This window comes from Protomyctophum bolini, assembly GCF_963924005.1.
Source record: "Protomyctophum bolini genome assembly, chromosome: 13".
Lineage (NCBI taxonomy): Eukaryota > Metazoa > Chordata > Actinopteri > Myctophiformes > Myctophidae > Protomyctophum > Protomyctophum bolini.
This window is the reverse complement of record NC_137874.1, coordinates 33,506,932-33,534,591: the sequence shown is the minus strand read 5'-3', so window position 1 is coordinate 33,534,591 and position 27,660 is coordinate 33,506,932. Positions and strand designations below refer to the sequence as shown.

Here is a 27,660-nt window from a genome sequence, read left to right as displayed (position 1 = left end):
GTGACGCAACGCGGGGGACGGAGCGCGTATAAGAGTACGACACTGAGTGACGTCAGCGGGGCTGACTGCTGCCGTTCTGTATGCATTCACATGTCGACGCCTCCGCACAGCGGCATGTCTAATCTGGAACCAAATTAGAAATAGCCGCGGCACAAAGCCGACCAACCGCGCTGCTTTTTTCGATAGCTCGTGCTTGATCTGTTATAAGGGCTTTAACCCATTCTGACCGGGCACCCATTTTGGTGTTGGCATCATGTTATGCTTTAGCTATTGAAAAATAGCAGATCTACAAGCTCATATCGCGCCACCGAGTGGCGCGATACGAGCTTGTAGGTCTGCTATTTTTGAAAAATTCGAAGAACGACTGACATTTTTAGAATCTGATCTCAGGTCAGAATGGGTTAATCAGACCAGTGTGTGTCCAGTGGAAACCTCGTATGAATCTGATCTCAGGTCAGAATGGGTTAAGGCGCTGGTGTTTTTGCCGCCTTGTCCATTTCTATTGAAAAAGATTAAAGGAGAGATAGAAACGTTGATTTAACCCATCATAGACCTGAGGCCCATTCTTTATACTGTATGTCGCTCTGGATTAAAGGACCACTTCCCCACTTTTCAACCTCTCTTCCTATAATTTGTCCTCACTAATGGTCATGATAAAATACCACAATTATTTTCCCACTCAGTCTTTTTAGCCCGTGACCCAGAAGTGTCTCACTCATATAGCAGGGCTGTGGGCAGTTCAGAAACCCGTCCAACAGTGACATCATCACTAGGCAGACTTTTTCTTTCAATTTTTTTTTCAAGATTTGTTTTTGGCTTTCAAGTGAAGATAGACAGGGAAGAGGGTGAGAGAGAAGGGGAGAGACATGCAGCAAAGGTCGTCATGAACGGGACTCGAACACGCAACGTGCTGTCAGGCCAGAGCCTTTTATGTGGCATGCGCCTGGACCATTCTTTTTAAAACGATATATATATTTATTTAGATTTCTATTATCATGAGATTGATGGCTTCCATTTTCGCATTGCAACTTTTCAGGAATAAAAAGCCTGCACATTCTATTGGCTGGGATTCCTTATCGATGATGTCATTGGTGGACGGGTTTCTGAACTGCCTTGGGCCTCCTATGAGACACAGACAGATATTAGTGAGGACCAATTATATGAAGATAGGTTGAAAAGTGGTCTTGAAGTGTCTGCTAAATGCCTAAATTGTAAATTCTACAAATGCCTTCTAAATCAGTAGTTCTCAGACTTTTCTTTTCAGACAATCCACAAATTGATATGTAGGCCATTTGGCCACGGACCCCCACCTGAAAATGTTTTGTGCCCGTAACCCCAGAAGAGAAGATTTGTGTGGAGGGGAAAAAAACATCAAAATGATTTGATATTTTTTCAGACACTTTCAAAAATGTTCATGTCCATGAGATTGTGTTGGCATATTTTCCCTGTCTCCATGGTTGTGTGTGTGCGCTTGTCTGCAGACTGCGTGTGGCTTTGTGATTGGCCAATTGTTGTAGGTGGAGGTGGGCGGTTAGTGGCCGTTATTGGCGCCCAAATGGCAGCTGCTGCTGGCTGCCGGGACCCGTCTATGAGTTGTCACAGATGGAACCGATCATGTCATTATTGACATCATCATGAAGGCCCTAAATAAACCTCGTTTAATCATTCGGAATCCATTTGGAGGGTGCTTGAAGCTGCAAGTTGAAGCCATGCCCTATAGTGTCATTTCCATCCACCAGCTGTTTAAAAACCAGGAAGAGACGCCTGTTCTACGTGCATTCTTGACGCATTCTTGACACTATTAGAATACTGGTTCCCAAACAATGTGTCTGCGACCCATTTGTGGGTCGCAGACACATTGTTATGGGTCCCCTTAGTATGAGATTCCTACATTTGGTTTATTATTATTATTATTATTATTAGTATTATTATTATTAACATTTTCAAAAAAACATTCCCAAAAAAGCAAAACTGTTCATGAATTAATTATAAAATTCAAATATTTGTTTCAGTACTCCCAGGACTACAGTAACAGTGGCGCTCAGATTGGCAAAGCTACTGTACGTGGAATTCATTCTCAGGTTTTCGGCTGTGTGTGTGTGTATGTAGAGCCTCCTGTTATGTAATTGAACAGCTGAGAGAGAGTGTGTGTGTGTGTGTGTGTGTGTGTGTGTGTGTGTGTGTGTGTGTGTGTGTGTGTGTGTGTGTATGTGTGTGTGTGTGGTAATGGGCCGCAGGTGAGCCGTGTCACTGCACGCACACACCCCTGTTTGCATATGCATTCGTAGGTGAGGCTCCTTAACTCATTAAGACCTGAGGCAAATTGCATCAGTGGATCTCAAACCTTTTCCGCCCATCTGAAAATGTTTAGTGCCAGGCAGGGACCCCCAGAAGAGAAGATGCGTGTTAAAAAAATAATAATCCAAGAACCACTGTCCTGGAGTTTTTGTTGCCAATATTAAATCTAAAATGTTTCAGCACTGGCTATACTATATACAGTATATCGCTATACAGCGCCTTGTTTCAAGGTCAAGTCAGCTACTGTACAGTGAATCAACGTGTCGTAGGCAGGGCCGGATTAACGCACACAGGCTCACATGGCTCATATGACTCTGAAAGCCAGGGGCTTCCGTTCCGCACAAAAACCGGAAGGCATAATGTTGCTTGCTTAACCTCGCGATCAGACAAAACAGAAAAAGTACTGTAAGAGGCCTCCACGGATATACAACAGGAGGGGTAGTAAATAAATACTGTAAGTCAAGAGACCTCCACGGACACAACAAGAGGGGTAGTCAAGAAAAACCTTTCCAAAACAAAAGGAAACATATCTGATATCACTACGTGATATCACTGGTATACCTGACCAATCACTGGTATACCTGACCAATATCACTAGTATCTGACCAATCACTAGTATACCTGACCAATCACTGATATCACTGGTATACCTGACCAATCACTCCAGTCCGGAACAAGGCTTCCATAGCAGTGATATCACTACATGATATGATATCACTGGTATACCTGACCAATCACTCCAGTCCGGAACAAGGCTTCCATAGCAGTGATATCACTACATGATATGATATCACTGGTATACCTGACCAATCACTCCAGTCCGGAACAAGGCTTCCATAGCAGGCAGACACCCCACAAACAATTACTGGCCAAGCTTGCAATCGCTATTGAGGAACCATGCAGTGTTGGGTTTACTTTCCACTAGGCTATAGCTCGCGGGTAAAACAGCCTTTTATTTCTTTCTATCCGATGAAGTGAATCTAAGGAACAAACTAAGGCCAGCACAATGAGAGAGCCCTTAGGGGGTATAAAGACTGCTAGAGAGGTCTCAACAGGTAAGCAATAGCATGGCGAGCCTCTATTAAATATGCAGGCGGCGGCGGTGGCCTCAATAATGCAGACGGTACTCTTACAATGCGTTTAGGAGGTGTTACAGGACACCAAGGGCCACGCCCTGTCGGCGTCGCCAGGTATTGCAAGAGAAATAAGGAACCAGGTCTACAAAATAGCAAGGCCGAAATTAGCGACTAGGCCACAGCCACATGAGCACACACACACACACACACACACACACACACACACACACACACACACACACACACACACACACACACACACACACACACACACACACACACACACACACACACACACACACACACACATGCACGTGCGACTCGTGCATGGCTATTTGAAAATAGGAATTCTTGGGGAAAAAAGTTTCAAAACTATTTTTGAAACATTTTAACAACACACATCTTGTGGGGATCCGATTCCTTGGCATGAAATATTTTTCAGATGATGGGGGGTACTTGCCTTGAAAATGTTTGAGCAAGAAATACTGATTCAAGCAGCTTTAGATAGCAAGTCCAAACAAGAAAACACACTTAAGAAACAAGCCCAAAAGTAAAGCACAGCGATATTTATATATATATATATATTATAAAATAATCGCTTACAATAAGTAGACATGGCAACCCTGCCACTGACAATGATGGAGATAAAAGCTGCTTACAGGCCTGCAGACAGACTGGATAAGGCCACTGCCATTTAGTCAAATTGGAGAGACAGGACATGGATGCGCTCCGCATGGGAGAGAGAGAGAGTCCACAATCTCTCTCCATCAGTGTTGGAAAAAGTACTCCCACAAGTAAAAGTACATCAATACTACAGCGTAGAAATACGTACTGTAAACGTCCTGAATGCAATATGTACTTGAGTAAAAGCTACAAACGTATTGGCTTCAAAATGTACCAAAAGTACTCATTGTGCAGAACGTCCCATTTCAAGTTTTCAAATGTATAATAATTAATAACCTTTTGAAAATACGCGATCTACAAGCTCTGCGACTCATTGTGAGCTTGTAGATCGGGTATTTTCAAATGGTGGAAATGTATATAGGCTACTGTACGTCTGAAGTGGTTAATGTTTGTTTTGTAATAATAATCAAAATCTACCAGTAACTATTTGTTTTGTAATAATAATCAAAATCTACTAGTAACTATAGTAACTAACGTTTTCAAATAAATGTAGTGGAAAGTCAAAAGTACAATATGCGGATCCGAGATGTAGTGGAGTAGAAGTATTGGAAATTGGAAATAATCAAGTAAAGTACACATTTCTACTGTGTACTTTAAATGTACTTTACACTGCCACTGCGTGGCATCATCTCTAGAGGATGATTTATACTTTGTCATATGGTCTATGACAGACTACAGAGATGATGTATTTTCAACTGGAGGGGGGAAAAAAGGTAATAACTTTATCCTTGCCATGTATCATTAGGTGACACATACAACTCAGGGCTTGACATTAAGGCTTGTCCTGTTGTCCGGGACAACTCATTATTTCCGGACAGGTGTATTACATTTTTTACTTGTATTTGGAATACATGAAATGCATGTAAGATCACAGACATTATTTATAGGGCTATTATGGTGCGTTCACGGAACGCGGAAGATGTAAAAGTCTACCATTCATTGTCAATGGAAGCCAGCGGCATGATGTTGCAAAGACGCAATGATGCATGTAGCTGCTCCAAATCAATTCACAACGCTTCTTTGCGTCGTTGTGTCTGCCCGTGTGAACGCACCATTAACTTGTAAACTGAGAACATGCATCTAATGTATTCACCAAAACCAACTTATACAGTTAGTTGATTTAAAATGTATTTGTGTGTTCCGGACAAGTGAGTTTTGTGTCCGACTCCGGACAAGTGAATGGGAAATGTACTTGTCTGAAGGAAAGGTCAATAGTAATACATACACACAAAGCCACATGTTGGGGCGGTTAGTACCACTCAAAAACAATAGCTGCAAATAGCCTGTCTACATGTCTTTAAACATTTGATATGTCGGACAATGTCTGCCTATATTACAGTTTTAATTGTTTTGACTAAGACTGAGACTAAGGTTTTCGATATTTAGTCGACTAAGACTAAACATTCCAGATGACTAAATAGGACAAAAACTAATTGGTGTGTAAATCTGAATTCTCTGTCTAAATTAACACTAAGACTAAGACTAAAACACTAAAAGACTAAGGTATTTGATATTTAGTCGACCACGACTAGACTAAGACTAAAAATGTCAGATGACTAAACTAAACGGTGTGTTATTCAAAAGACTAGGACTAAAATGAACACTGCTATAATGACATGGCCAAAAACAGGGACGACAGGTGGACATGCAGTGATGGAGAGAGAACTTCACTGCAAACCGAAGCAGCAGGACAGTCACAAACCGCTGCAGCATCCAATGTTAAGCCGTGCCAGCTCTGCCCAAAGGATTTGCCGCAATCAGCTTTTGAAATCTGCCTGCCACACAGTGCTGTAGAAATGATACAGTATACTCTACTTCTACTTCAGACAGACTGATTCCTGACAATAAGTACGCTGCGTGCACCAAAACAACCGTGGGCCTAAAAAATACTTTAGGTTTACATAAATCATATTCAATTCTTACGACAAAGAACACTTAAGCCCTGTTTTATACTTTGTCTTGCGATGACGTTCCAGGGAAATCTATAATTGCAAATTCTAGATCTGCATTTAAAAATGTACAAATTGAAAATGTTCAACTATATTGGCCTGCCCAAAGTAGGGACACCGGGTTGAAAGTGGTTAATACAGCGTTCACAGTTTATTTATGTCTGTGTGTTTAGTTGGTTAAAGAAATAATTGAACCAATGAAAAGTATTAAGAGGTGCTTTTGACCAAACCAGCTAACTCCATTATACCCTCAAACGGTCCTAAAGCAGCTTGGAAAAGCCTACGTGAAATATGTCTATGCACAACGTGGATAGACAATTAGCTGTATTTTGCGTGTCTTAAGTACCAGGTCTTATTACTTAACTTAAGACCTGGAGGTGTGATCAATGCCATTTGACTATTTTGAGTGGCCAAAGAGCATTGACCACGCCTCCAGGTCTTAAGTTAAGTAATAAGACCTGGTACTTAAGACACGCAAAATACAGCCCTAGACAGTCTATACTGTACTGTATATCTGCCCAGGCACTGGTCCAGGCGGTTTCAACACTGTGCCACTAATGTCTGTCACGCTGTCTGATCAGAAAATAGCTTCGGATAACAATTTAGGTGAGAGAAGTACAGGCCTATATAGGCCATATAATGTGGTTATTTCTGTCTGGGTGAAGAGCCTGCCTGGGCCATGCATCTGCCAGGTCTGCAGCCTCCCCCTGTAGTCCACACTACTGACTGAGAGAGAGAGAGAGAGAGAGAAAGTGAGAGAGAGAAAGTGAGAGGAAGGAAGGAAGGAAGGAAGGAAGGAAGGAAGGAAAAAGAGGCCAGTGAGCAGCTTTGGCTGTTTTGAAGGTCATTGCTCTTCCAAAAATGGGGCCTCTCTCTCTCTCTCTCTCTCTCTCATACATAATGTCTCTCCAGCCGAAAGAAGAGACTGTTGAATCTCCATGTCAGTGAAGACAAGTATGTACAACAGCCACCCCTTACCCCTTATCCCTAAACGTATAAACATGTTTTACTATTTTTCTTCTATACATTCTTTACATTTTTATTTCAAGGACCCCCAGTTTGGTACGCATTAGGACCATAGGCCCCTGCCCCCCATAACTCTGAGAGTATGCAAAAAGGACCAAATGGATCTGGTCCCCCTTTTACACACTCTCAGGCCCCATATATCAACCAACAGAACCGTGGTTCTGGAACTGGTTCCGTTCTAGTTTCTTGGAACCTTGGTGCTTTTTCCACAGAACCAGCATCCATTTTTTTGGCTCCAGTTCCGAACCAATTAACTTTCAGAGTCTTGAACCAATTCATTTTCAGTGGAAACGCTCTGAACTGGTTCAATATTAGGCTGCATATTGAACCAGTTCAACCCCAGTGTAAAAGGGGCCGAGTTACAGACCTGAACCAGTTCAACAGCAGTGTAAAAGGGGCCGAGTTACAGACCTGAACCAGTTCAACCGCAGTGTAAAAGGGGCCGAGTTACAGACCTGAACCAGTTCCACCGCAGTGTAAAAGGGGCTGGGTTACAGACCTGAACCAGTTCGACCCCAGTGGAAAAGGGGCCGGGTTACAGACCTGAACCAGTTCATCCCCAGTGTAAAAGGGGCTGGGTTACAGACCTGAACCAGTTCGACCCCAGTGGAAAAGGGGCTGGGTTACAGACCTGAACCAGTTCATCCCCAGTGTAAAAAGGCTTGGTTACAGACCTGCACCCACATTAGACCTCACTGAAGACGCACCTCATTCCTTCTGGTGACTTCCTTCCAATGCATTAACTGAATGAACTCAAGGTGAAAGGTATTACTTCACACCACGTTTCGAGCTTGCGGATCTGCTACTTTTGATACTTATGTGTGACACCGTTGACTGTAGTGTGATCAATTATTAGGTCGTTAATTTACCAACAAAATAAAGTGTGCTGGCAATTCACTGCCCAATTATATCTCAGGGATATAATACAGAGGCATTCAACAGCACAATCAAAACAAAAACTAAATGTGTAGCCATTTTCGATGCTTGGCTACAGCCTGGATCAAGACAATATTAGATCGCCCTCTTAGAAAAGCAATGTTTTCCCCAGTCCACACAGTAACACCCAATTACGACACCAACGCTTTCAAATGCAATTAATACGTTTCGTAAACGATCTATTTTCGGTATTCAAAACAAAACAAAAAACGCCGGCTTTTTGGTTGTAAAAAACCCCCGAAAAAAACAGATGCATTTCCATACACTTCTCCTTCGTTCACCGGTGTATACCCTCGCCCCCACACAGGGGTCTATAGTATTGATCCAAATGTCTGCGTCGGAAATAGCAGATCTAAAAGCTCACTACGCGGCATTACACGTCACAACTTGAGCTTGTAAATCTGCTATTTTCACAGAATGCTGTGAATAGTATAGTACGACATGCCCAGAATGGGGACACTGTGGTCTATTAAGTGGTTAAAATGTATCCGCATTAGCGTGGACGTGGCCTAAATGGCAGCCATGTCCTACTTTGCGGTCATGCTGCGACACAGCCTGAGGAGGAGGAGGAGGAGGAGGGGGGTTGTATGTGTCTTGACGATAAAATAACTACATTCTAACCACATTTAACCCATTCTGACCTGAGATCAGATTCTAAAAATGTCAGTCGTTCTTCGATTTTTTTCAAAAATAGCAGACCTACAAGCTCGTAGCGCGCCACTCGGTGGCGCGCTATGAGCTTGTAGATCTGCTATTTTTCAATAGCTAAAGCATAACATAATGTTAACACCAAAATGGGTTCCCGTTCTGAATGGGTTAACCCTTAACCTATAAGGCTGTATTGGTCGATTCTAAAAACGCCTTCTAAAGCCTAACTAACCTAAGTTTTCTGAAAACCTTCAAATACTTATTCAAATGTTTATATACTGTATATCACAGAGAGTAGCTCTTGGACTGAAAGATATACAAGATTTTGAGCTTCTAGATCTGCTAGTTTTGATACTTGTGCGCGCGCTCGCTCGTGCGTGTTCAAGTAGTAGGACAAATAAATCTAAAAGGTTAGAACATGGAGACCCTGGCAAGCACAAAAGTGCTTGCCAGGGTAGGGGGGGGGGGGGTTCCCCAGTTCAAATATGATTATGTGGAGTGGTCACGGGCCTGAAAAGGTTGAGAACCAACGCAACACTATAGTGGCTATTGTACTACTGTACTACTACTACGAATTGTTTTTATTTATGTTTTTCACATTTCACTAATGTTGTGGTGGTATCTTTTTTAATGTATCTGCATTTAACTGTTATGCATGGTGTCAAACATGGAGTGACTGTACCCGGTCATCTTTAAGATGTGAGCAGAAGGGCGTTTCATCGTTTCAGGTTGTGAAACTAGTTCAGTGCAAAGAAAGGAGGTCGTTTTGTTCTGAGACGGTACATGAGGGATTTAAGTGGATGCTCTGTTCTGATTATTAGTCTGCTATAGAATGACAATACAATCGTGCCTGCCCACCTGGAAGTGACACCGGCATCACCGATTGGACTATCGATTTAGACCCAGTGTCCCTATGTACTGTATGGCAATACAGGCTATTGGTTCGTTCATGGTCACGCCTCATGACATCATCAGGGATCTCCATATATGGCTCTGGGCATACAGTATATGTAGTAGTCGCGATACCCCACAGAGCCGACCAGTGCCATGGCGAATGCATCACCGGACCTAGCGCTGTCACGATTATGCAACTTCTTCGAAACCTCCCCGAGCGTCTCAGAAGGGGGCTCGTACTTGGTGAGGTATACTGGATCACGGCATGGCGGCTTGTGACCGGCTTGATGTCCATGTTGGCACGCCAGCACAGGAAGGCATCTGTTTTTAATCGGGTTGTTATTCATCAGTGGATCATTCCGCGCTGGGACGTAGATGACATCGCCAGGGGCCCTTCCCCATATATGGGAATGTCAATATAGAGCCATATTGTGACAGTCTCATGATAACCACTGTGGTTGCCGTGACGCGAGTCACACTTGCAAATGAACCAAGTCGGTACAACACATGGATCTCCACATGTGGAGCTGACTACCATCACCTGGATCTCCATATATGAAGATCACAACACTGACCTCATTAAACCCTGGATGACCTACTAGATCTGCATAATATGGAGCCGGCCAGCAACTCTACATCTGGGACGGTACTGGTTCTCCACCTCTCCTGGATCTGGGCCCACTTGACACTATCTGGGCCCACCAATCTGACACAGCAGCCGAGAAGTTGTTGTTAAGCATGTATTTTCAGAGCATGTTTATTTTGATGATCAATCAATCGTCATTTGAACACGTTTTTCAGGAAAACTATTTCCGATGGGGTGGTCGTCTGTGGCCAAATACTTTCAACTTGGGGGTTCGAGAGAGCTACCGTCCGCTATAGAAAATTGGCATTGGCATCAGTCCCCCACAAACGTGGCATGAATCAGGCTCTAATGGAGGCGCACTGCAAAACAGACAATATAGGAGCGCTGTAATAGACACTGACAGCGACCCGGACACAAAAGACTCTAAACAGCTTCCACGGGAGATGCCAACAACAACAGCCTCACAGTGTATGGGGCTGAGAGGCGGTCTATTTATCCACTCCATGCTGTTTTCACTACAAAGCCTTTTGACTGCATGTTTTGTACAGAGGGGCTGCTGAAGCTCACTTCAATGATGATGAAGTGGATGAGATATGTCTTCCATTATGCTGCGTGCTACAATGGGAATAAAAGAGCCAATGCCACTGCGCTTAAAGCCACCGCCTTTATACCTGCCACGTTCCCCATTTTGACCATTTATTTGAAAGGGTGAGTGAGTAAAAGTCCAACTGTGTAACCTTTTTCTTTTTTACATAGCTCCTATAGTTACATATTCCCATTCTGTTCTTATTCTGGAGCTCTCTCCGAATAAATAACAGATCTGCACACTTACGTATGATGCACCATGTTGCGACATGTTGTGAGCTTGTAGAACAGCTATTTTCCGGTGAAGAGATTGTGTGGGGAAAAACACAATGTGACTGGTTGTATATACTGTATATAGATCGCCTATTTTTTATTATTATTATTGATTGAATACTTTAATAGTCCTAAATGTAAACAGCTAAGGTTAAATGGATAACACAAACAAGTCCTGGGGACTTGTTTCCATTGCAGTCCTGTGTATTCAATTGATCAACCTAGCATGAAAGATAATACATGTCATCAACGAATGCAAACACTATATATGTAAAGCCTTGGATAAAGGCCTATATATATACAGTAAATGCACCATTTACCATTTATGTACAAAGGAGAAAAAGGAAAACAGAGGCAGTGAATGACATCTTACTACATGTATGTATGCACTATGCAGGTAGACAGATGTACATCTGTACACATGTTGTGTACCTTAAGCAAAGGGACTCCAGGGGTAAAACCCGACAAGCCTATGGCAGGAAACAAGAAACGGACACTCAAAAGAAAGGAGGAAAAAAATGAAAATTATGTTTCTTTATGTACGTACTGTATGTCCAACATTCCGAAAATAAAACTGAACTGACCATCCTTTCGATGGGGATTTACATTTACCTCCCCTTGTGGTCTGCTGATAGATTTTTTTAATTTTTTCTTCAGGCCAATTTTGAAAGAGACCATTGAGTGATTCATATCCTTTAATGCATTATGTCGCAGCTAGTGTTCCACATTATAGTGGTCTTGTACGAAGGTCTTGAACAAGGAAGGACCCAAGTCCTTGTACAAGATTTGATCCTACGGAAAAGTGTGTGGGTGGGAAAGGAAAAAAAGAAAAAACATATGCCACCGAAAGCCACAAAGCAAGATGATGTTCCGCAACTGGGTGGGTGGGGAGGGAGCCGAGACAATCAATTACCGTTCGATCAAATTAGCCCCGGCTGGCAAAGCACAGGAAGAGGTCAAGGACCTCTTTTATACAAATGAAAAGCATGGAGGGACAGCCGCTGCCGTCGCCCCGAGGTCCCTGGAGAGGCAGCATTCATTTTATAATATAAACCCTGCGACGCACAGAGCTCTTTGCAGCAAAGTGTTTCCTGTGGTCTCTTACGTAAGACTACTCAAAGGTGTTTTTTAACTTGTTCGCCCATGGCGCCATGGCATCGACACATGGTGTCCTTTCTACACCTGCGCGTGTCCCCTATGACGCGGTAGTTCTCAAACTTTTTGGTGCCACCAAGGACCCCCAGATTGATATGTTTGGCCGCGACGGGACCCAATTTGAAATTGTTTTCTGACAGACACCTGGCAGAAGAGAAGATTTATGTAAAGAAAATACACCACATTACCCCCTAAAAAATAACAGATGTACAAGCTTGTATAGCGAGATGAAGTGTCACGCTGTGAGCTTGTATACGTATAAAATGTATAAAATGATTGTGATGTTGTATGAACACATATTGCTGGGGAACCCCTGGAACTATCCCATATGTGTCTCAGACTAGGGCAGTGGACTGTTCCAATACTGTTAGCATGCTATTATAGAACTCACTGTTAAACTCATGTTAAAATAAATCCCTGGGAGGTGGGTTTCTGAAGTAGAAGAACCATGACGTCTGAGGGTCTTCTAGAGATTTTAAAATGTATATATCAAATGGGGGACCGTGGCCTAATTCATATCAAACAGAGGGTACTTAAAAAAAGATAAATGGTAAATGGTGCCTTTATATATAGCGCTTTTATCCAAAGAGCTTTACATAGATTGTGCATTACATTCACCCATGCAGTCACACACGCATTCATACACCGATGGCAGAGGAAAAGCATGCAAGGCACCAACCTCCTCATCGGGAGAAATTAGGGGTTCAGCGTCTTGCTCAAGGACAATTCGGCACTAACTCTGGGGGAGCCAAATAAACACCGGTATCAGCCAATAATTCCCATCCCCATTAACACATTTTGGAAAAATCGAAAAGAACGACTGACATAGAAACATCAAAATGGGTTAAGAAGCACTGTGTAAAAGGCCTGTTGTATGCACTATGCAACAAGGTGAGCTCTGTCCTTCACCCTGAGGGCTGCACTGATACTAGGCCACGTCTGCCCACTGAGGGAGCCACATGCTGCTGCTGTGAGCCAACTACACCTTGGACACAAACTAAAGCGCTCAAACTGCACTTATTGGGCCACGTTTTTCTTTTGTTGCTTTGACCCTTCAGACTGTTTGATAATATTCATCCTATTATACTACACTTTAACCTATTTAGACCTGATTTAAAAACATTCACTTTGAAAGAATATATATTCAAAGATTTGCGCCACATTTTTTACGATTTTTCAAAAATAGCAGATCTACAAGCTCGTAGCGCGCCACCAAATAAACAATGTTTAAAACACCAAAAGGGGTTCCCACCCAAAATGGGTTAATAGGACTTAATACATAGTAGAGATGGGACACTGTCATAGGACGTTGTCTTGATTATTTCTATCCTGTGTTGGTTCTTTGTTGTTGTCGTTGGGATTTTTTAGTTTTTCTATCCCCAAACGTTTGTCTATTGAAAAGACCACCTGTCTGTCATTCAAATATCTGGAGGACCCTTCATCAGATCTACGTGGGTCTATTGCTGAGGAGCCGAGGGAGTGCAATGTGGAGTGTGAAGCTTGATAACATCTTAAGCAGCACTTCTGGGGGCCAAGCAATCAAGTCTGTTGAAGAGACAACAGGTTCAGCACATTCATATTCAGAGCAATCGGCATGGCTTTTTTCCTTGTAGATCGGGTATTTTCGGCAGCTCCAGGCTGCCTGCCTGCCTGCCTGTCTGTCTCTCATTCACATACGTATCTCGAGAACCGTTCGTCTAATCGACTTTGGCCGATGACGACCCAAGGGAGTGTGTATACCGATTGGGCATTGCTGATTGAAACATTGTCCGGAGGCGTGAGCGAATCGGAATCGGAGGCGTGTCCCTGGACAATGTGTCAAGCAGCACAATCAGGAGCGAAGCAATCATCAGTGTTAAAATACACGTTAAATAGCTCTGATAGCAAGCATTATAGCTATAGACTAGACTAGAGTGTTTGTTCAATAAAGTGGGTCTCTCCAGCTCTTTAGTAAGCAAAGGAAATGATACATTGATGGCACAAATAAATGGAGTACTGAAAAAACACTATATCAAAAGATATCACGACACTTACTCTACCTACTAATAACTATTAACTAATAATAATAAGCAAACGAGCGCATTTAGGATTTAGTGCCTTTGGCAGCCACTGTCAAGGGTGCTGATCCTAAGCAGACACCATGATACCGTAATGGAGTGGCTGGCATATTACATTTTATGTACTCTGTCCAAATCCTTCCTCTCTAGCAATAAATCAGCTGATTAAGTGGCACTAGGTTCAACATTTACATTTGCACTCGTCGACATCGGGTGGAAACCTTGTATGTCCGAAACTGTTCCCCTTTTCTTTTTTTTATTATTACTTTTGAAACATTTGAAAATGTTAGCCAAATCGACAACTTCAAAATGTGCTTTGTTGATCGAACTTGTAGATCGGCTGTTTTCACCACTTCAGTGTGACAGTCTTGTATGACGATTCGTCATACAAGACTTCACTTCATGCTTCGTCATTGATGAAGCATTATTCTGCGGGGAAAGAAAAAAAACCAATATATGAAAATACAAGGTTTCTCCCCGACAATATCCAGTGACGATGGATGGCATATGGGCGTGCACTTTTCCAGCTGCACTGGCTTTCAATAAACCATGTCCAACTAGCCTCTGTCATGAATAATGAATAGTCAACACCGTGTAAGCGTGGTACATTTAACACCACTTACGTATAAACTGTATATATAGTGTAGCCCAGTGGTTCCCAAACACTGTGGGTGGAGGACACATTTTTATGGGTCCCTTTATTTTTTGTTTCCTACATTTTGTTTTTAATTATTATTATTATCACAAAAACATTTTCAAAAATCATTCCCAAAAAAGCAAAACGATTATTAAATTAAAAACAAGTAATTTTCAGTGATTTCATGAAGAATAAAAAAGAAAAAGAAAAGACAAATCAAAGAAGAAGTGAAAATAGCAAATCTACAAGCTCACAACACAGCGCAAAGCGACACGTTGTGAGCTTGTAGATCTGCTATAGTTTCACTAGTTGGGGTCCTGGGCAAACGTCTAATCTCTCTTTTGGGTCTTGGGCTAAAAAGTTTGGGAACCACTGGTGTACTAGCTATGTATACCACCGGAGTTCATTTGACTCTGGGAGTGTACAAATGGAACCAAATGGACCTGTAAGGGTCCATTTGTACCATGCCATGCCGGTCTGCGAACATTTAATGAACTGTCAGCCGGTCCGTGGAAATAGATTGGGAGGTTGGGAGGGTTGGGAACCCCTGCACTAGACCCCTGGGAGATGGATTGGGAGGTTGGGAGGGTTGGGAACCCCTGCACTAGACCCCTGGGAGATGGATTGGGAGGTTGGGAGGGTTGGGAACCCCTGCACTAGACCCCTGGGAGATGGATTGCTGAGGCGGAGCCGAGCGCCACACCTACCAACACCATCAGCTCCCAGTACAATACAATCCTTGACCTTGTGGTCCAAAGGCGAGCGATCTATACCGACTGAGCTACCCATAATGTGCTACTGCAGTCTCTTGTCAAAGGCAGAGGATCCCTTTCACAAATACATTATAACTATCAAAAAGTAACTCTAGTAACTCTGTCATTTCCCGACCCTTTCGGACGTGGGGCGGCTCGCCAGAACCGGGCCGGCACCCTGGCCGTGTCCCTGTGGGTCTGGAACTTCCGGGGACCCCCCCCCGGGGACTCGTTGCACCACTCACTTCACACGGGTATGATTTTTTTAAAGAATACTGTATATTTAGACAACAATTCTGGACATTCATTTCAAACCCATTCCATCTGTGCTGTTAATAAACCGATGAGGCATCACTGGTTTCCATGGCAACTCTTGTGGAAGGCATAGTGGTCTTTCAAAGCCTCCTGTTGTCTTATAGATGCAGGGTTTGGAATTAACGTCAGAGCATGATATATATGACCTGAGGCCGATTCTACAAAATAATGCCTTCTAAAATCTGTAGTTCTCACTCTTTCAAGATTTTTCAACAATGTTCAAGAATCCCGATGGCCTTTACTGCATGTCTTCCCCCCCATCTCTCTTCCCATTTCCTGTCAGCCTACTGTCTGTCCCTCCATAAAATATATAAAATAAAGGCGAAAGCCACAAAGAAAACCCATTTAAAATGACACAGACCTGGGAACTGTCCAGTGCGACCACAGTCTTATACTGTACTACTGGCAACTGGGCAGCTCCACATCAGCAGTTGGGGGTAGGCCGGTCACGAGTACAAATTCTTAACAAAGTTAATTGTCCCACAAATAATTGCGATTAACGATTTAAACGTGTCTGCATTGCATTGAACATTGGAACATTTGTATTTCCGTTTGGCCTTTTAGCCTTCGTACTCACAAAAAAATGACAAATGTCCATACATTTTCAGAAATAGAAGATCTACAAGCGTACAGAACACACAAGTGTTGTAAGCTTGTTCTAGATCAACTATTTCCGCTATTTTTGAAAACTGAAAATGTATGGCTATTTTTTTCGGGGTGCACACACTTAATCCGACACACCAAAAGTCCGACATGCGCAAATAACAACGCATGGCTTCCGCCATGCGTTGGTCCGACATGCGTTGCGTCGTGCTTTCGGTTAGGGTTAGTTAGGGTTTGGGGTGTCGGGCTATTTAGTATGTCGGAACTTATGCCTGTACCGCATTTTTCAAGATGGAAACATTTGACGACGAAAAATAATTGCGATTATCTCAAATAATTGCGATCACGCGAGTATGTAACAATTGTGACAGGCCTATAGTTGGGGGTTCCGATCAGCGCCTTGCTCAAGGACATCTCAGCGGTATTGGGTGATGCAGGGGGTAAGCGGTGGGTTCGATCACTTCCCCAAACCACACACACACCTTCCTGCTGAGGTTAATCCATGTTTTGGTTGAGTTTCCTGCTCTGTCTAGTGAGGTTGAGAGACACGTGTCACCATGCAAATGTCCCCGTCACCACCTCCAACTCCCTCCCTCCCTGTCGCCACACACCAACACATGAACATTACGGTACGTCCCTCCCTGTCGCCACACACCAACACATGAACATTACGGTACGTCCCTCCCTGTCGCCACACACCAACACATGAACATTACGGTACGTCCCTCCCTGTCGCCACACACCAACACATGAACATTACGGTACGTCCCTCCCTGTCGCCACACACCAACACATGAACATTACGGCACGTCCCTCCCTGTCGCCACACACCAACACATGAACATTACGGTACGTCCCTCCCTGTCGCCACACACCAACACATGAACATTACGGTGCGTCCCTCCCTGTCGCCACACACCAACACATGAACATTACGGTACGTCCCTCCCTGTCGCCACACACCAACACATGAACATTACGGTACGTCCCTCCCTGTCGCCACACACCAACACATGAACATTACGGTACGTCCCTCCCTGTCGCCACACACCAACACATGAACATTACAGTACGTCCCTCCCTGTCGCCACACACCAACACATGAACATTACGGTACGTCCCTCCCTGTCGCCACACACCAACACATGAACATTACGGTACGTCCCTCCCTGTCGCCACACACCAACACATGAACATTACGGTACGTCCCTCCCTGTCGCCACACACCAACACATGAACATTACGGTACGTCCCTCCCTGTCGCCACACACCAACACATGAACATTACGGTACGTCCCTCCCTGTCACCACACACCAACACATGAACATTACGGTACGTCCCTCCCTGGCACAAAACACATTTTCAGGAGAGTGGTCCCTAGCTGGCCATGAAACATTTGGAGAACCACATCTCAATACCTATATTCCATCACTTTGTGTGTGCGTGTGTAAGTGTGCATGCATATGTGCATGAGTGCGTGCGTGCGTGCGCCAGAGGAAGCTGGATTGCGCTTGTCTACAGCTGTGGAGGACGTGGCTGTTTAAATGGGGTTTGAGAAGAGCCTCTTCTCTCTCAATTACTGTCTATCAGCTCTCCCAGCGGGGGTGGGGGGGGGGGGGGGGAGCACAGGAAAGAGGCGCAGGCATTCTCTCCTTGTTGGGTTTTCCAGGCGGCCTGGGGGAACCGTGCCCACATACTGTGTGCGGTATAGTCCTGATCAAACCCCCCGTCAGTCTCTGGAAGACTGCACGTGCCATAAAGCACTTGTTTGCAACAGCATAGGTTTGACCCTGGTAGTTCATGACCTTTGTTGCCCATTCTCTCAATTTCCTGTCCAACAACGTAAACACTATACATACGTGTTAGACTTCGTAAACTGGACCCCATTCGGCCTTGTACAGTACTTGTGCTAGATGCAAAATATATCCAATATAGATATGGATGCATTTTTACATTATAATAACAAAATGGGAAAGCCTTATTTAAAAGGGATCTATGACACAATCTAGCGCTCTTTAACCACTTGAGCCCTATAGCAACCCTACTCTGGGGGGAACATTCTCCTAAAATAGCTGATCATTAAATATTTATATAGCTTGCACATCTGCAATGTTCAGCAAAGAGACTGGGTCTGTGTACAGGGGGAGTGCTTCATGTACGGTTCCAGCTGCAGGTCCGTTTTTACTAAGAATAGACTACAGTATGTGTTAAGAAGCTCCAAATGACTTCAAAACGATCTGTTTTATTTTCTTCTGTTTTTAAACGGAGCACCATCTTCTCTCACGAGAGCAGGCGGATGGATGCGTGGGCTGATGTGTCGTTTTGCCACTGAGAAATTACCCTCCCCACCCCCAATACCCCGGCCCCCCCTCCAGGAATGTTGACTCACACACGCGCACGCACGCACACACACACACACACACACACACACACACACACGTTCCTCTTCGGTTAAAATGTACATCCCCCGTAACCACCCACCCTCTAGCACGAGGAAATCGCAATCTTATTCTCCTCATCTGTCATCGTTTAAAGGCAAACGTCAATCACGCCTTCACAAACGCGCGCGCACACACACACACACACACACACACACACACACACACACACACACACACACACACAGGGGCTAGAAAAGCGATCTCTTGCTCCTTTGCGGAGTCTATTATTAGATCTTCAGCCCAGAGACAAACTAATCAGTGAGGCTGCATGACAGGAGGCGCTGACGTTGGCTGCACAGCGTGCGCAGAGCAGCGCGCCGGCCGGCGATGCTCCATGCGTGCGCACACATGCACACACGCGTCGCGTGCGCACACATGCGTGCGCACGCACACACACAATCATTATCAACCAGGAGGAGGAAATGCCACCGGGAGGGAGCCTGGCCCGGCGGAAGTCCCACACTGTCTGTCTATTGGGCTGATGTAAAAGAGGAGGCTGTTGCATGCATGCATGCATGCGGTGCGTGTGCGCGGTGCGCGGTGCGTGGTTCGTGCTTGCTTGCGTGAGTGCGTGCGGCAAGCAGTCATTCTGTAGCCTACCGTTTTTATTTCAAGGACCCAGTTTGACGTATTAGATCAAGGCTTAATAATATATTTGTTTGAATCTCTGGGACGCCAATCCAAACTTAAAAACATCCTGCGTGTTCAGTTGACTCTGAGAGTGTACGAATAGGACCAAATGGACCTGTGCGGGTCCATTTGGTCCCATTCCCGTGCACACTCTCAGAGTTACAGACCAGTAATTGACCATTTGTAAAGGAGGCCTTGTCCATAGCCTATACTCACTTGGTGCAGTTTATGAATGATGGCTCGCCCTCTTTGAGCAAGGCACTACATCTCCTGTTGGATTTTTGGTACACTATCGTCGCTGTATATGTTGCTGTATGTTCTCTGCAGTGGTGGATAAAGTACTCACGTGTTTTACTTAAAACTTAAGTAAAAGTATCAAATTGCAATGTAGAAGTACAAGTCTGGATATTCTAAATTTACAAAAGTATTGAAATAATATACTTAAAGTACCAAAAGTAGAAAGTACTCGTTATGCAGAATGTCCCATTTCATGTTTTCAAAATGTATAAAAAAGAAAATAGCAGATCTACAAATAATTGTAGTAAGTAAAAGTTAAAACTACAATATTTGCCTCTGAAATGTAGTAAGTACTGTAAGTAAAAGTAGGCCTACTGAAAGATTGACATGCTTATTAAAGTACAAATAACAAAATTGTACTCAAGTACAGTAATTAAGTAAATGTACTTAGTTACTTTCCACCACAGCATGTTGGTACCTTTACCTGTATATATTATGATTTGTTTTCGTCTGCATCTGTGCTGCCTGTTCGCTCTCTGTCTGTGGGCCTGCCAACTGAATGTCCCTCAGGGGATCAGTACAGGTCCATCAATCTACTGTTGCTTTAATCGGTTTATCTGTCGTTTTATGTTTTTATAATGCTTTGGGCCTGTTTTAGATCTCACTTGTGAAAGAGGTTTTTCCTTTCCACGTGACTTCCTCTAAGTCTAATAAAAGCTTTATTCCTTTATATGTCATAGCTAAACACCTGTCTTACGTTTGCGTACTACTATTGTGTATTGTTTTTTAGGTGCATTTGACTCCTATTCATATTTACGTTCAGACAGACAACAGGACAACAGAGGAGGATTGTATGCTTGCATCAGTGCAGTGGTCACTGACAACATCACAGTGAAGTGATCTCAGATATAGATTTTTTTACTCAACCAAGAGATGCTAATGCACTGCACTGCAAAGAGAGTGTAAAAGGTAAAATAAAGAATCCATTTTGATTCCATTTGTAGACTCTCAGTTACATTAACTCTCAGGATTTTACCTGTGAGCAGGTGCCGTCATTGTCCACAGCCCTCCCCATACATTTGAATAAAACGCAAATTGTTACGAGACAAAGGGCGTGGAGCTGATGATCTGACAAAGTGATAATGGGAGCAACGATGGCAGTGCCCTCAGCATCTGCTGCGCCAATTATTATACTGCTGAATTGTTTAATTTATAAACTCACATTTCATCCAAATCAAACCTCAAAGAGCTACGGGACAGAGAGATGACAAGCGGAAGTGAGAGACAAACGTAAAATGTAAATTGTTCCAGTGAAGAAATGTTCTTAGATGGGTTTTAATATAGTCCAGCTAAAAGAGCAGGTAAGGTTGTGTAAGGCTTAGCTTTTGATGCATGGCATTCTCAAGCTTTATTTTACCTTTTATTTTAACCCATTAAGACCTGAGGCTGATTCTAAAAATGTCTTCTGAAAAACCTATGTTGCCAAATCAGTGGTTATCAAACCATTTAATTACCCCCAAAATCATATAGTAGGCCTATCTTGCTGCGGACCCCCACCTCTAAATATCTCGTTCCAGGGACCTCCAGAAGCAAGCATTTGAGTAAAAAAAGCTTTGCTTTAAAAATATATCAAACATTTGCAGAAATGCTCACTATTCTTTTTTTTAATGGCAGATCTACAAGCTCATATGAGCTTGTATATTACCTGCTATTTTTGAATAGTCAAAATATAAAATATGGTTAAAATAAGTCGTTAAAATGACTGTGGCACTATATTAAGTAATTTAGCTGGGGATCCCCTGGTAGGCTGGCATGTATGGGCTGTCAAGACCAGGCTGGTATGTATGGGCTGTCAAGACCAGGCTGGTATGTGTGGGCTGTCAAGGACAGAAAGTATTTTTTTGCCACTCAGTAGGCATTCCCGCATAACTTGGTGATGATGTCACATGCATACTCTCTATACGAATATATGTATATATATATATATATATATATATATATATATATATATATATAGCCGAGGTGGAGCGCAACCATTACATCAGCTTCCAGTTCAAACAAAACAAAAGGACGGACACACACACACGGTCACGTGTGCCCTTCTGGGCACAGGTCTTCACCAGGAGGATAGGAGTGTGTGTGATGTTTGGCAAAATGTTAAGGAGTAATATAAACATCTAGGAATGGATACATTTGTAAACCAAGAACGGATCCTCAGTCTACTCTAAACTGTATAATATCAAAACATGAATTATAATCTGTACATTGAAACTATGCACACTACAGGATAACAGGTCTGCAAATTAATCTGGCATCTGTTAGGCATTGCATAAATTGCATTAGCCTGCAAGGTCGTCAAGGCAAGTGCTACGAGGCTACTTACCACACGACTTGCACAACTTGCTGCACCCAAGCCATGAAACCCATACACAAAGTTGCCAGCACCCGGGATCACAACCATGACCTTCCAGGCCGAAGTTCAGTGTTCTATAGTCTCTAATATTAATGTTATATTATCAATAAAACCGTAATGCTTTGCCAATCAATTGTGGGGGAATTGCAATATCCTCATGGCCACAGGTATCGCTGCCCTAATGTATGCTCCGAATACATTGGGCTTTCCAAGTTCAAACCTAGATGACACTACAGACTCTTCTAAAGAAATGCGCAGGAGAAAAGGCTATAAGCTTGTATGTGTTAAGTATACAGGGATGCATGAAATTACAAGCTCCACTTTCCTCTTACAAGAAGGCACTAATAATAATAATAAATTGCTTGTACTGTACACAGTACGAGGTGGTGTTAGAAAAGTTACTTTGCCATTAAACATTGTACATTTCATTTAGGTCGTGTAAACTGGCCAGTAAAAGTACCGATCTCCAAGATGGAGATAGTCAAACAAGTTTTATCCTTGCCATTCTGCCCCAGATGACTATACTTCCAACACTGTCATTCCCAGCACAGTTTCTGCGTCTATTTCGGCCTCAGAAATCAGGCCAAAGAGAGCATTACGGCTCAGAGAAGAGTTTGTCTGCCCTGCTCAAGTTATAGAGCTTCGTTCTCTACTGCTTAACCTCAATATCTTCTTCTTCATCTTCTTCTCCACCAGCAAGTGCATATTTTGCATTTAGGTTCATGTGAAATAATGTAACCTCTGCCAGTTGTGTTATTATTTTGGACTGGGGTGTATTGTCTATTCATTGCTAATGTGTATATCAAAAGCAGATATCCACAGACTGCAGAGGCAGAGGAGTGCTGTAAATTCACCGGCTCCCACTAACAAAGAGCGTACTACAGACCTGTAAATCGGCTAACTTTTTTCTGAGGGAGAGAGATGGTGGAGAAAAGGTCGTCATGAACGGTTTTCGAACACGCAACGCGCTGTCAGGCCAGAGCCTATGGCATGCACCTGGACCACTAGGCCAGCAGGCGCCCCCCAAAAATTGACTAACTTTATTTAGCAACAAAGTAACTAAGCAACCGACATGACACGAGAAAGAGGACTAGTAAACTACCACCCGGCATTGGTAAAATCTCGGAGGAAGACAACAGCAGCAGCACAGACTGCAGAAGGTTACATTTATATTCCGTTCTCTATTCTAGTATGAGCCTATGGTAAGATAATATTAGCCTATTCTGTGACGTCATAGGCTTCATGTCCTCTTTATACTTCCCTCTAGTGAGTCAGGTGCGTACATTAGTGGACATTGCTCTCTGTGATACAGTTTGTATGTTCCATTTAATTTTCCTTCCATGATCCATCTGAAACTGTCCAAAGAATCTGTGACGAATGTGTCTGATTGGTCAGTTTGAAGGTGTGGTAGTAGTAGTACCGGTAATAATAATATAATATATATCCTAGTGCAGTGATTCTCAACGTGTGGTCCAGGGTCTTACAGGGGTCTTTAAGGCAGTTAGTTCTCAAACTTTTTCGGGTCAAGGACCCCCAAATCAATATGTAATTTGACTGAGGACACGCATCAGAAAATGAATTGTGCCAAGGACCCCCGCAGAAGAGAACATTTTCTATAGCATATGTATAAGGACTTGTAGATCTGCTATTTTTAAATAGCAAACATATAAATGGATAAAGTGGTTCAAATGATTGTGATGCTATTATTAACTACCTTTGCTGGGGACCCTCTCCCCCTCCCCGGACCCCACTTTGAGAACCATGCTTTAAGGAGAGTAGACTGTAGGTTACAGCCAGGTTAAGGCGGGTCTGTAACTCTGAGAGTGTACTGAGAATCTACAATGTAAATTGGGTCTCAAAGATGAAGCATCTTCATCACACATAGGGGGAAATGAAATTAAAAATGGTTCAGAATCAGAAACACAGATCTAGTAGTGCATGCTGATGCTGTGCTTTCAAAACGTTAAATAAATAGGCTCTCTGAGCCTGTGTGGGGATGTTGTATCAACAATACAAGCCCTATCAGTGTAGTGTTAATAGAAGCTATTAGAATGCAACGATCTGGTTTCGATTTGAGGCTCATGGCGTGACCGGTGTCTGCAGCTATTTTTAGCCCGCCGTGAAGATGCGCGGAGACAGCCCATAGCCCGTAGGGACGGTCCTGCTGTGATTGGACAGTTGGTTGCCAAGCCTCCGCTGACGCGTAACAACGTTTCAAGCTTATGCAGTGGTTCTCAAAGTGGGGTCCGGGGACCCCCGGGCGGCCTTGAGGAGGGTGGTTCCAGGGGGTCCCCGGCTAAATGAGCTAACATAGAATCAAAATCTAGTTATCTATTCTGGAGTTTTGATTGAAATTTGTATTCACAGTATGTAGAATGGGTACATTTTAATGGGCTACACTACAGGTCAATACAAAAACTGCTACGAGGATGAAACAAAAAAAAGCACTACATCTTGTTTACATCAGGGTCTTTCAAAACAAATTGTGTTATTTATTTTATTATTTATTTACTTTCTTAAACAAGCTCAAGCTTTCTACAAGCTCACAGCACATCTAGGAGCCAGTTGCACCACCTCACACTATAAGACTTTCATACTCCTCATACTCCTCAAAACGTCACATTGTAGGCTCTACAGAGCCGATCCGACTTTTATTTGGCTCTAAAATAGGAGTATGAATCGGGCAATCGGCCTAGTTATAGCTTAATGTATGGCTTTGTAGTATGTATGAAGTTTGATGCTAGATGCGTTGTGAGCTTGTAGAAAGCTTGAGCTTGAAAATAAATAACACAAATCTTGAATCCCTGGCACAAAATATATTTGTGGAACCAAATTCATATTCAGTTTGGGGGCGCTCTTGATTTGAAAGACACTGCCAGACTATAGCCGGTAAAACAGAACACCAAGATAATGTAAATAAATGTCGAATAGCCTACAACATTTTTTGAGGAAACAAGACGAGATACATTTAAGTAGTAACCAGAGAGGCTCTGATACTTAAATGACCCCTATATGCAAGCTGACCGTCGAATACATTACAACGACCTGTGGTTGCCCGTGACAACCCATCTTATCCAATCACAGCGCGAGGCGGCCGTCCGCCCTCCCTCCCGGCTATGGGATGTGATCGCCAACGATCAATGACGTCCCGTGCTACGCAAAAACAAACGGAGGGGATTCACCTCCTCACAGAACAGAACAGGAGACTGAGTGAGGACCATACAAAAAAACCTGTACTGAAAACGCGACACGTTCCAACGTGCGCACTGTTTTATACATTTAAAACAAAGGCTACAACTGTAATGTAAATGGCAACAACTGTACAATAATCTCACTACTACTGCTGCTAAAGCAATAAAAGCATAGTAGGCTATAAGACGAGACGCGTGTAAAACTGACTAATGAACGAGTTACGAGTATATTAGTGGGTGATTGAGCAACTGCGAACAAGCTGTCGTGTTTGTTTTAATGAGCAAATGTTCGCTTGCCGAGAAGAGCACCTTGTATTTCTTGTCGGCAAGCGACGCAGATGGTACAAATAAAGAAAACCACACTAATAATTACACACTGTACCATACTCATACTCTGCTCTGCTATGAGTCATCAGCCGGGGCTGCTGCTCTAGTCTCACAAGAGAACCCAAACCATGCCTCTCGTATAGAAGTATAATAACTTAACAATTTTGAAATTACCACAAATGGGCAAAAAAATAAACATATTGCGATATCACTTTAACTGATTTTCAGACATCGTAGGCTATTCCTGACCACGAACGTGCAAAAAATGTATTAATAACATAAAAGCAAGCGAGAGAATATAAAATAATTTGCTCACTTTAACCACATTTCAGAATTCGAATATCTATTCATGACCACAAACTTGCAATGCAATAAACATAATAAAGCGAGAGAATAAGAAATAAAACTCAACTATTTGTACAGGTGCTGGAGGCACAGGTCGAGGCACTCCCCTTCCACCTCGTCCTCCGACAGCAGGTCCGACAGAGGGCGCATCGGCAGCGGGTCGTTCTCCTGCAGAGGTGGCCTCATCTCCCGGAGGAAGAGCTCCAGGAACCTCCGGAAGGTTTTCTCCTCTGCTGCAGAGCCGGCCATCGCTTCTCATTTCCCGGGACGAGACGAAAAGAAAAGCCCGGTTCCAGAAGACTAGAGAGAGAGAGAGAGTGTTACTGTACTGAGTACTGACACTTTGGAGGGGAGGGGGGGAGAGAGAGAGAGAGAGAGAGAGAGAGAGAGAGAGAGAGAGAGCTGCTCTGCTGCTGGGAAAAGCTGCTGGAGACGGAGTTGTTCTCCACCACTCTACGCCGGCTCGTGAACGCGCCGCGCGTCCGAGAGAGAGAGAGAGCGGGGGGGAGGGGGGGGGGGTAGAGTGGGCGGATGGAGGTCGACTGACAGGGTTTTACTTACAGGCTATTTTTGCTCAAATAAAGCCTAAAACCACATCTGGAGCAGCATTTTATATAAATAATAAATGTGTACTCCTGTAGGCCGGTAACAGGACAACTCACTCACCCCTTTTCCGTTTTCCTCCCGGAATATTCCCCAGTGAGGGGTCAGTCAGGGGGGAGGCTGGATGGTAGAGGGCTGTGGACAACATAACAGGCCTACTACAGCTCTCAAACCTTTTCATGTCAAACCAAATTGATATTTGGTGGTCTAAATGTATAATTATGTTGATAATTGAGCAGACCCCCATCTGGAAAATAATGTTCGTAGAAGGGACCCCATTTTAAAGATAGCAGACAAGCTCAGAACAAAATACATCGTGAGGCAAATCATCAAGGTAAATCATCTATTTACAAGCACTGCAACAGGCTATTTTTGATAGTGGTAAAACCACTTATCTGGCACAGCATTGAGCATTTAATATCAATGTGTAGAGCCTAGACATATGGGCCCTCATTTATCAACCGTGCATATGCCAAAATATGGGTGCACGCCAGAAATTACCGAAATTGAACTTGAGTAGGACAAAAAGTCACGTCTGGTAGGGAGCTGTCGTATGCTTTGTTCTCGGCTGTTTTTCTGTCGTACACAAGCAGAGCCGCATTGTCTGAACTGCTGACACGCTGTCACAGGCATCTAAGCATATGTTTTCACTCCTAAAATGTTAATATAAAACTATGTATATACATGTAAAAAAAGAAAAAGAGAGATTTCCAACTTTACAAGTAATTAAATTTGCGCAATTAAAAACAATATAACATGTTTACAATGTATTAGTTTGTGTTTAATCTAACAGTGCTTTACTGGCCTTGTTATGCGAGCGCACTGATTTGGGAGCGCATGCGGCATGACATCAGATGCCTATATCACTGTAGCCTATACTGTCTGTGATATTATAAAAAAAGGCATAAATGGACTGCACGCCTTTATTTCCAAGTGACAATGACAAGCGTACAGCTTGACTATTTGAAAGTAGCAGGCTATAGGCGTAAGGGGCTTAA

At 43.4% G+C, this 27,660-nt stretch overlaps 1 protein-coding gene across 1 annotated transcript in view; it reads right to left on the bottom strand.

The window, feature by feature from the left end:
• The window catches only part of ppm1e (protein phosphatase, Mg2+/Mn2+ dependent, 1E), a 67,683-nt gene extending 41,275 nt beyond the window's left edge, over positions 1-26,408 (bottom strand). The window contains exon 1 of the mRNA XM_080781154.1: positions 26,127-26,408. Coding sequence (XP_080637280.1) covers positions 26,127-26,308 — 182 coding nt within the window. The 5' untranslated portion in view covers positions 26,309-26,408. The remainder of the gene's footprint in view (positions 1-26,126) is intronic.
• Positions 26,409-27,660: the final 1,252 nt, after the last annotated feature.